General features: G+C 36.1%; 1 protein-coding gene across 2 annotated transcripts in view; it reads right to left on the bottom strand.

Annotated features, from left to right (window-relative positions):
* Positions 1-12,385, bottom strand: part of CAP2 (cyclase associated actin cytoskeleton regulatory protein 2) — a 375,422-nt gene that overhangs the window by 214,798 nt on the left and 148,239 nt on the right. For both annotated transcript variants that reach the window (XM_053714772.1, XM_053714773.1), the window contains one exon: positions 9,594-9,694. In XM_053714772.1, the coding sequence (XP_053570747.1) occupies positions 9,594-9,694 (101 nt within the window). The remainder of the gene's footprint in view (positions 1-9,593; positions 9,695-12,385) is intronic.

Genomic DNA, 12,385 nt, shown 5'->3' with positions numbered 1-12,385 from the left:
AGGAAACTCTATCCAAACAAAATTATACAGTAAAGCTACAGATAGCAACAGTTATTTAACAGCTACCAGTTGCCATCATCCGGCCTGGATACAGAGCATACCATATGGACAATTTCAACATATAAAAAGAAATTGCTCCAGACAGACAGACTTCTTACATGAATCAAATATTTTAACTAACAAATTACTAAACAAAGGATATAAAGCTGATAATATCCACAAGGCATTTAATAAGGTAAACAAAATGGATAGAAACACACTACTAAAAAATTCTAATAAAAACAGCAAAAAACAAAATGACATACCACTAATGATTACAACATATAATGAAGGTGCTAATGCCATTAAAACCATCTTAAATAAACATTGGCATATATTGAAAAAGGATACCCTGCTAAATGAAATAACTAAAAATAACCCTAAACTAGTATTTAGGAAGGGTAAGAACATTAGAGCAATCATAGCCCCAAGTAAATTGAAACCAATAACCAAAACTATAAAAACTACCAACTGGCTGCAAAACAAGACAAAAGGGTTCTTTAAATGCAACCGTCTTAACTGTGAGGCCTGTAAACACCACTACAATAATAATAAACCCACCAAAAAAATCACTTCATCCTCAAATCATAAAAGTTGGGAATTGGATTCAATTACTAACTGCAAAACAGAATATGTAGTGTATCTCATCGAATGTAAGTGTGGGCTTCAATATGTTGGGCGTACTATTAGACCCTACAAGATCAGACTTTTGGAACACATTAGAAATATAGAAAGTAGTTTCAAAAAACATAGTGTGTCAAACCATTTTCGCCTAATACACAATTCTAATCCAGCATGTCTAAGAGGCACCATACTTGAACACATCAGGGACCCCCCAGAGGGTATAAGCAGAGAACTCCATCTAAGACGGAGGGAAACACAATGGATACACAAACTAGATTCCATGACCCCCAAAGGCCTCAATAAAGACATAGATATAGCAGCTTTCCTTATTCAGTAAGCCACATAACTCTAAAATTTCGGAGTATGCAGTATCCTCTGTAACGACATACAAGTGTTATCCATATCTATCTATCTCTTACAAGACTAAGAACTAATAACTACACTATAGTACTATTTATTTCATAACGTATACCAATAATAACATAATATGTTATATAGATACGTATATATCACGACATACTAAACTACCCTGAGACCAAATAACCTGAGTGATATAAATAATAGAAACTATACATACATAGATCCTAACTAGCCAATGAGATTAGTCTAATATTGGACTTTAGAATTATGATGTATGAAGTCATAGATATCTTGATACTATATATAGCATGTACCCTATACATAGTAATATGACTCAAATACACACGAAAGATATATTCCTATTATAAACCAAATAATAGCCTTCCAAAGGGGCTATATAAAACTCTAGAACCTTAGGTAAATCGCTATATTGAAATGCCACGTATACATACTGTATTCCTAACGTACGGAGCATATAATATACACCCCAGAACAAGCAGAACCGAATAACACATGGGTTTCTAAAAAAGCAAGTAATATATGTATGCTCCGTAAAATAAAATAATAATCATATAAAAATATTGAAGGTATATATACAACACTTAAAACCTATGAAATACAAAATGTGAATAAGTGTTTATGTGAACATCTACCTCACACTTACATCATAATACGACCTTACTCCTGCAGAATGTATATCACATTATATCAATATATTGTAAAGAATGTGATCGAAAATAATAAGGGAAAATACGAAGTAATTTAAAAACTACATATCCCACAGATCTCGGTTGTATTCAACCTATCAGTACACACTTCTGTTCAATCACGTGTACCGATAAGCAACCAATCACTATACAATGTAATATACTTAATATACCTAAACAAACGTGAAACTAACGTCACGTCACGCGGGCCTTCTTGACCAATCATACGCTGAGGGCGTGCCGCCGCCCGAAGCGTATAAAACAAACGATAATGGCTCAGCACTTCATTCTACCCTCTGAAGAAGAAGGATTTTAACCTTTGAAACGCGTCAGGGAATTTAATTCTGTGTAAACACATTTTAATTTACGTTTTATTTATTGTCTCTTATATTATACTATCTTGCTCCTCCTTGTAGCTAGTTTACTAGCGACGCTTTGTGTGCAATTTGTACTGTACTGTATTATTCACCTTGGAATACACCACAGCTGCATGCAACTTCTTCAAGAAGTTTGTAATTAAGACTGGAGATCTCGCATCCCATTCTAACCTGTGGAAGGATCCTTTTTAAAATATATGTGCCATATACATACCTCATATTGTTTGAGGATGTCAAATGTGAGTGCTATATTAATTGTATTTTAATGCTTATCTAGAAAATAAACGGTATTACACTATATATTCTTTTTGTGTCTCCCTGGGTATCTTCACGCTGGAGAAAGTTAATACCAGAACAGAAAGAGCACTCCAAGAGGCGAACCATTAACCCACAGGAAGTGTAAGGGAGTAATTCATCATCAGAAACATATCCCTGCATACTCCAAGAGGGTAACAAATACCACAAAGAGGCACAGCAGGATACAAGGAGGAAATCTAATCATCTATATATACCCCCAGTGCGGCATACTTACCTCATTCGATTGAGGTAATATCTGGTAAGGGTATTATATACCAACTATAACTGTATAACCACTACGTCTGGAGACTCATTACGAATTATACCATTTTTAGGACTCGTATGAACACTACTTCTAAGTTCATATATTTCATATGCTATTTTTAGCTGGACTATTATTTAATTTATTTTATTTTATTTTTTACATTATTATTTATTGTTTATTATTTTTTAATTTTCTTTTATCATTGTATCTTTTATTAGTGTATTTTTTCTTTTTGTCACAACATTTAATCCTCACATACCTCAACAGTATATTGGACATATAGGCGCTGTATCCACCTTTTAATATATATATTTACTCTTACTGTCTAGGGCCTTTTAACCCTCCCAGTATCTGTCCTATATAGCCGCCACTATCTCCTATTCACTTATTGACCAGCGCCCACTACAGAGTATCACTTGTGTCAACTCAGTTTACTGAGGAGACACATTTTACTTATTCCTTCATATATATATATATATATATATATATATATATATATATATATATATATATATATATATATATATATATATATATATATATATATATATATATATATATATATATATATATATAATTAAGAAATACTAGGAAAGGATGCAATTGCTAGTGGAGTTTAATAGAATGCAACTAGGCTTAAATGCCCAATTAGCTGAAATAGATATGGCGCAGACCCTTAATTTAAATGTATCATGTACACAGAAGAAAGACGTACCTGGAATGTATTCCTGGTACAATTAAAGACAGGGTATCAGCACTCTTTTAGAAAAACTCCCAAGTCATTAAATATAATTCAATAGCTTTAATTGTGGTAGTCACATCCCCCACATCATGGGAATAGATCCATGCAAAGTATAAAAAGCACATAAGCATACAAGTTCGGCTCATGAATGACAAATTTAAAGAACCTGACCGGTCAGGGATACACAAAGAGCACATCTGTGGCAGAGTACAAATATCAATAAAATGGCTTAATCACAGAATTGTATAGTAGACCACTACACCCAACTGCACACAGAACCCCCCAGACTAACGGCTGGAAGGTATATCCTGGGCAGATTGTGGAACCGGGATCTAAGTGGTTAGTATAGCAATATCTGTGTTATGCAACATTTATTAAGTGGTTTACACTGGTTGGAATGTACATAAATGTTAGCATTAACAAAGTATCATTTGTTATATCAAGTGAAACCTCCTCTGGCTTCGCTACACCCAGCTGCTTACAGCACCCCTGCAAGTAAGAGGTTAATGGCTGCGCAGGTTGTAAACGGGATCTAAGCAAGCCAGTAGGCGAGCCCCCTGAATATGCACATAAATAAACAAGTGGGCACCAATGATAGACAAAATGCAGTTAGTGCAGTATATTATCGATTCTCATTATGTATGTACACACACAGTTTCACAGAAAAAGTCTGCAATGCAAGATGCAAGGATGTTAGCAAAAAGATGTCGCAAGCAGATTAGTATTTCCACATAAAGGCCAGTAAAAGTCAAGTTGTGTGTTGTAAAGCACAGTCTAGGCAACAAATGTATGACTCCAAGCGAAGACAGATATCAAGATATTAATCTTTATATAAGACAAGGCAGCGCCTTTTCCAACTTTTGCACAGCTTGTAACTTTAATGCCGTGGATTTCTTCAACATGGTCACCTATTCCATATCAATACTTTTTTCAGGTGTCAACATGTTATATTCATACGACCTTGCTTTCGGTTGTTTTTGAGCCGGGTATCCACAATGGTGTGTACAGTCCCCACCAGAGGAGGTCTCACTTGATATAACAAATGATACTTTGTTAATGCTAACATTTATGTACATTCCAACCAGTGTAAACCACTTAATAAATGTTGCATAACACAGATATTGCTATACTAACCACTTAGATCCCGGTTCCACAATCTGCCCAGGATATACCTTCCAGCCGTTAGTCTGGGGGGTTCTGTGTGCAGTTGGGTGTAGTGGTCTACTATACAATTCTGTGATTAAGCCATTTTATTGATATTTGTACTCTGCCACAGATGTGCTCTTTGTGTATCCCTGACCGGTCAGGTTCTTTAAATTTGTCATTCATGAGCCGAACTTGTATGCTTATGTGCTTTTTATAATTTGCATGGATCTATTCCCATGATGTGGGGGATGTGACTACCACGATTAAAGCTATTGAATTATATTTATGATTTGGGAGTTTTTCTAAAAGAGTGCTGATACCCTGTCTTTAATTGTACCAGGAATACATTCCAGGTACGTCTTTCTTCTGTGTACATGATATATATATATATATATATATGTATATATATATATATATATATATATATATATAAGTGCATTGGAGCCCTTCGCCATTAAGTAGATGAAAACATGTAAAAGAATATTTATGAAATATTCATTTTTAATAATGTGTTATACTGTGTTTTTACTGAAAATATTTCACATTCCAATGTTCTGCGCATAGCAGAATATGTACCTATATATAATCATATATATATATATATATATATACATATATATATATATATATATATATATATATATATGTATAGATATATCTTGTACCAAAAAACATCATATATATGTAGAAATATTTATTTATGAATAAATATAACATATTCTGTTATGTGCAGAACATATGTGAAATATTGATATTTTCATGTCAGGTTAGGGCAAAAGAGAATATGTGATCGTGTTTGTGCGAGAGTGGGTGTTTCTCCATTGACTTCTATGGAGGAATATATGAACGCACACACAATATTCTAACGGGTATATTACGAGTCTTGCATTATGAGCTGTGCGGTGCTAACGTGCAGTTTTTTTCTCACCGCTCACTTACCTGCAGCGCTGGTATTATGGATTTTTACAAACCCGGCGTTAAAAGGCAAGAAGTGAGCATAGAGAAAAATTGAGCTCCATACCGCACTCCAATACCAGCGCCGCTTAAGTCAGCGGTGAGCTGGTCGTACGTGCTCGTGCATGATTTCCCCATAGACTTCAATGGGGAGAGCCGGCTGAGAAAAAGTCCAACACCTGCCAAAAAGCAGCGTAAAGCTCAGTAACGCAGCCCCATTGATTCCTAACACCCTAACATGAACCCCGAGTCTAAACACCCATAATCTTACACTTATTTACCCCTAATCTGCCGGCCCCGATATCGCCGACACCTACATTATACTTATTAACCCCTAATCTGCCGCTCCGGACATCGCCCCATCTACATTATACTTATTAACACCTAATCTGCTGCCCCCAACATTGCCGACACCTACATTATATTTATTAACCCCTAATCTCCCTCCCCCAATGTCACCGCAACCTACCTACATTTATTAGCCCCTAATCTGCCGCCCCCAACGTCGCCGCAGCTATTCTAAATTTATTAACCCCTAAACCTAAGTCTAACCCTAGCCAATAGGATTTTTTCTACCTTAATTCCAATTGGCTGATAGAATTCTATCAGCCAATCGGAATCTAAGGGACGCCATCTTGGATGACGTCACTTAAAGAGATATTCATTCCGAAGAAGACGTCGATTGAAGAGGATGCTCCGCGCCGGATGTCTTGAAGATGGAGCCGCTCTGCGTCGGAAGGATGAAGATAGAAGATGCCATCTGGATGAAGACTTCTGCCCGTCTGGAGGATGACTTCTGCCCATCTGGAGGACCACTTCTGCCCGCTTCGTTGAGGACATCTTGCCGCTTGGATGAAGACTTCTCCCAGTAAGTGAATCTTCGGGGGTTAGTATTAGGATTTTTTAAGAGTGTATTGGGTGGGGTTTATTTTTAGGTTAGGGCTTTGGGCAGCAGTAGAGCTAAATGCCCTTTTAAGGGCAATGCCCATCCAAATGCCCTTTTCAGGGCAATGGGGAGCTTAGGTTTTTTAGTTAGGATTTTATTTGGGGGGTTGGTTGTGTGGGTGGTGGGTTTTACTGTTGGTGGGTTGTTTGTATTTTCTTTTACAGGTAAAAGAGCTGATTTCTTTGGGGCAATGCCCCGCAAAAGGCCCTTTTAAGGGCTATTGGTAGTTTAGTTTAGGCTAGGGTTTTTTTTATTTTGGGGGGGCTTTGTTTATTTTGATAGGGCTATTAGATTAGATGTAACTAGTTTAAAGATCTTGTAATTTGTTTTTTATTTTCTGTAATTTAGTGTTTTGTTTGTGATTTAGCTAATTTAATTTCAATTATTTAATTGTATTTAATGTAGGGAATTTATTTAATTGTATTGTTAGGTGTTAGTGTAACTTAGGTTAGGTTTTATTTAATTGTAGTGTTAGGTGTTAGTGTAACTTAGGTTAGGTTTTATTTTACAGGTAAATTTGTATTTATTTTATCTAGGTAGTTATTAAATAGTGTGGCGGTTTAGGGGTTAATATGTTTATTCTAGTAGCGGCAGATTAGGGGTTAAAATTTTTATTATAGTGTTTGCGATGCGGGAGGGCCTCAGTTTAGGGGTAATAGGTAGTTTATGGGTGTTAGTGTACTTTTTAGCACTTTAGTTATGAGTTTTATGCTACAGCGTTGTAGTGTAAAACGCATAATTACTGATGTAGGAATCTTGGAGGTAGAGGGTGTACCGCTCACTTTTTGGCCTCCCAGGACAAACTCGTAATACCGGCGCTATGGAAGTCCCATAGAAAAAAGGCTTTTGAACTTTACGTAAGTAGGTTTGCGGTAAGGCCAAAAAAGTGTGCGGTACACCTATACATGCAAGACTCGTAATAGCAGATGGCATAAAAAAGCAGCGTTAGGACCTGTTAACGCTGCTTTTTCACCTTACCGCAAAACTCGTTATCTAAGCGTAAGTTTGGATTTTTGCACATTGGGTTAGTGCGAAAACAGTTTACTTTCAACTCATAATACGAGCATAATCCGACGAGCGCAAAAATCTTATTTCTAGCGCAATTAACGCTCAAGCGGGAGAGTTAATTTGCTCTCCACTCGTAATTTGGCCCAGAGTGATTTATTCTTAAATGAAAACTAAACCCAGATTTTTTCTTCCATGATTCAGATAGAGCATGCAATTTTAAGCAACTTTCTAATTTACTCCTATTATCAAATTGTATTTGTTCTCGTTGTATCTTTATTTGAAAAAGCAGGAATTTAAGCTTGTTCTTCACTTAGAATTGTTTTTAAATATATATTTCTATGTATATCTGTATATACAATATATGTATGTGTCTATTTCTGTATAAATTCATATACATATATAGGTATCGATAAATATTTTACAAAAAAATATTCATATTAAATATATATATTCATATATATTTATTTAAAATCTTCTATGTTAAGAACATAGGAATATAAAGTATTCCTAAAGCATCTTTGGCTTTAGCGCAGTTGTTCTAGTGCAGTCCCAAGACAAATAGGATTACTTTAGAGACCATAGTGGTCTGGGTAATAACTTCAGAATGATTAGCAGATTACCTTACTGATTACTTCACAAGCATGAACAGCCAGTGAATGACATCTAGAGTCATCTCATTTAAATATTTTGGCCTGTGGGCATACTTCAGGATGGCTTCTGATGACTAGTCTGGAGTCATCGGTTACTTCAGAATGACTCCAGGAAGATTATCCTTTTTGACTAGGGGTGTTGGGTAAGTGCATGAGCAGTAGTTAATAGGTTTGTTGTAGCACACCTCATAGAAGTCTATTGGGAAGAATTAGTTTGGTCGCAATATCTGAAGTCCTGAAGTTAGTGCACCTGAATCTTTCACTCTCACGCTAACTTTTTACTTTCAGCTTGTAATACCAGCACTGTTGCAGCATCCTAATTTTCTACTTTGAGCGCAGTTAGTAATCTGCTTGCCACTTGTAATCTGGCCCAGAGGCAGGAGACCTACATACCAGTCCCAGTTATGCCCCCACTGCAACATATATTAAACTACAGCTCTTTAAAACTAAATAAGTAAAGAAAAATTATAAATCCCTGGTCCCCAGAGTGAGAAAAAATAAAAATAATGCAGTAAAAATAATCTGATTATGCGCAAAAAAAATATTTTTTCCCCCAAACTCCGCCCCCCCCCCCCCCAACAAACTGACGACTGAACTGTTCAGAAGCTGAAGTAAAGATGGCTGATGTTCACTTAGACTACTATCTCCCTAGGTTACAAGTGGATTGGACAAGACTGCTTGGCATTAATGCCTGACTTGCTGGCTCTCACATCAATCAGCAAAAAAATTTGTTTTGGTCAAATGTTTTGGAACAAATATTCGGAAAAATTAGTTTTCCAAATAAGTATTCATTGCCTTTAAAACAAAACAAATACTGAATATTCGGGCAATATTTACATGAATTTTCATGAAACAAACGCAGGGTCTGGGATCCGCTGCGCAAAGCCCCCTATTTGCGCAACATCTGAATTAGCGCGGCTCTCCAGCACGCTAGAGGTAATTATTTAACCCTTTAAAGCTCATTTAAAGGAAACTAATGAATACTGATGATTTTTTTTTCTTTAAAGGGACATGAAACCCAAATTTTTTTCTTTCATGATTCAGATAGAGAATAACATTTTAAACAACATTCCAATTTACTTCTATTATTTTATTTGCTTCATTCTTCAGACATCCTTTGTTGAAGAAATAGCAATGCACATGGATAAACCAATCCCACAAGGCATGTATGTGCAGCCACCAATCAGCAGCTACTGAGCCTATCATGATATGCTTTTCAACAAAGAATATAGCAAATTAGATACAAGAAGTAAATTGGAAAGTTGTTTAAAATTGCATGCTCTTTCTAAATTGTGAAAGAAATTTTTTTGTGTTTCCTGTCCCTTTAAATTAGATAGTGCTAGTGAAAACAAAACAAATATTTGTGTTTTCATTGTGATTTCACATTTGAAATGAATATACAAGCCTAGTTTCTATCATATCTTTCCACCCTACTGTAAAATCCCATGCCTATGTAGATGCCAGCAGAGAATACTCACATGAATCTCCACATCACCACCTATGATCTTGCTGTTCTTGATATATTCTCCAAGAGCCCCTGTCAGTAGAAAATCAAAAGCTTCTACAAATGGAGCAAGACCTGTAAAGAACAAGAGGTATTTGATTGTAAATGTGTTATATACTGTATGAAGCACACAGTGACTATCATAAATAGCTGACAGGCAATAGGTAACTACAGATAAAAGCTTTCCCCAATCTGCAACCCTGCTGTCTAAATTGCAGAAGACATGAAAATTACATCTTAGTGCTCCCATTTATGTTTAAATGATAAGGAATTTTATATACAGATTTTGATCTCTCTGTTCTCTCATGTTCATCTCAAGATGAAATACTTTAGCAAACAAAACATCCAAGCTTGTGGCTTAAGGGTCCATAAAACCTGAGCTGCACTAATGATGTGAAAAATTCTAACACCATTTTATAGATTTTTTTTGCCTACAGGATTCAAAGAACTTTCAATAATAAATACGTTAACTATTTTATATTATAAAAGAAAAACAGAGAATATAGCACCGTAAAAAAAAAAGAACAGAGGAGACACATGGATTTTATAATAGAAGTCAATAGGAAAATGTATTAAGATTGTATGCTCCATGTGAATAATTAGCGTTTAATTTTGACTTTACCGTCCCTTTAAAGGGACAGTGCAGGTAGACTAAATATGTTAAAAATAATATTACATTAAGACATAAAAGCTAATTAACAGCTAGTTTACGAGTTGTGCGTTATGAGTGAAAAAGCATCATTATGGCTCTTTTTCACTACAGGTGTTGTAGGTATAGGTGTACCGCACACCTTTTTGTTCGTCACGCAACGTAAGTACCGCACTTTTTAAAAAGTATTTTTTCAATGGGACTTCCATAGCGCCGGTATTACTCTATAATAGATACACTCTATAACTACAAGATCCGTAGCGCCATCTAAAGTCAGCAGTTATAAGTTTTACGCTACAAAGCTGTAACATAAAACTCATAACTAAAGTGTTACAAAGTACACTAACACCCATAAACTACCTATTAACCCCTAAACTGAGGCCCTCCCGCATCGCAAACAGTAAAATAAAATTATTAACTCCTAATCTGCCACTCCGGACATCGCCACCACTATAATAAACATATTAACCCCTAAACTGCCACACTCCCACATCGCAAACACTAGTTATTATTAACCCTTAATCTGCTGTCCCCAATGTTGTCGCCACCTACATACACTTATTAAGCCCTAATCTGCTGTTCCTAACATCGCCGCAACCTACATTACTGTTATTAACCCCTAATCTGCTGCCCCCAAAATTGTCTCCACTTAACTACACTTATTAACCCCTAATCTGCTGCCCCCCAATGTCGCCGCCACTATACTAAAGTTATTAACATGAGATGAGGAAAGAAAGAACGCTGGGTCTCTTAGTATATCCACAGGTTTATTGGGATACAGGCTTCAATCGACAAAAGGTAAGCTCCTATCTCATAGCTTACCTTGATAGAATTCTATCAGCCAATCGGAATTCAAGGGACGCCATCTTGGATGACGTCCCTTAAAGGGAACCTTCAGTGTACGGCTGGGACCGTATGAAGAGGATGCTCCACGCCGGATGTCTTGAAGATGGACCCGCTCCGCGCCGGAAGGATGAAGATAGAAGATGCCGTCTGGATGAAGACTTCTGCCCGTCTGGATGATGACTTCTTGCCGCTTGGATGAAGACTTCTCCCGGCTTTGTTGAGGACTTCTTGCAGCGTGGATGAGGACTTCGCTGGCTGGATGAGGATGGATGTCCGATCTTCCAAAACTGTAAGAGGATCTTCGGGGGTTAGTGTTAGGTTTTATTAAGGGTTTATTGGGTGGGTTTTATTTTTAGCTTAGTGTTTGGGCAATCTAAAAGAGCTGAATGCCCTTTTAAGGGCAATGCCCCTCCAAATGCTCTTTTCAGGGCAATGGGTATCTTAGATTTTTTAGATAGAATTTTATTTGGGGGGGGGGTTGGTTGTAGGGGTGGTGGGTTTTACTGTTGGGGGGATGTTTGTATTTTTATTTGCCAAGTAAAAGAGCTGATATCTTTGGGGCAATGGGCTATTGGCAGTTTAGTTTAAGCTAGGGGTTTTATTATTTTGGGGGGCTTTTTTATTTTGATAGGGCTATTAGATTAGGAGTAATTAGTTTAAATATTTGATAATTTCTTTTTTATTTTGTGTAATTTAGTGTTTTTTTTGTAATTTAGTTAATTGTATTTGATTATTGTAATTTATTTAATTTTAGTGTAATGTTAGGTTTTACTGTAACACAGGTTAGGTTTTATTTTACAGGTAAATTTGTATTTATTTTAACTAGGTAGTTAGTAAATAGTTAATAACTATTTAATAACTAATCTACCTGGTTAAAATAAATACAAACTTACCTGTGAAATAAAAATAAAACATAAGCTAGATACAATATAACTATTAGTTATATTGTAGCTAGCTTAGGTTTTATTTTACAAGTAAGTATTTAGTTTTAAATAGGAATAATTTAGGTATTAATTGTAATTTTTATTTGGAATTACTTTAATTATGTTAAAGTTAGTGGGTGTTAGGGTTACGTTAGGGTTAGACTTAGGGTTAGGTTTAGGGGTTAATAACTTTAGTATAGTGGCAGCGACATTGGGGGCAGCAGATTAGGGGTTAATAAGTGTAGTTAGGTGGCGGCGACATTAGGGGCAGCATATTAGGGGTTAATAAGTGTAGTTAAGTGGCGGCGACATTGGGGCAGCAGATTAGGGGTTAATAAGTGTAGTTAG

The sequence above is a fragment of the Bombina bombina genome, chromosome 5 (genome assembly GCF_027579735.1).
Source record: "Bombina bombina isolate aBomBom1 chromosome 5, aBomBom1.pri, whole genome shotgun sequence".
Taxonomy (NCBI): domain Eukaryota; kingdom Metazoa; phylum Chordata; class Amphibia; order Anura; family Bombinatoridae; genus Bombina; species Bombina bombina.
Note: the sequence above shows the minus strand (reverse complement) of the source record. Positions and strands in the feature narration are given on the sequence as shown.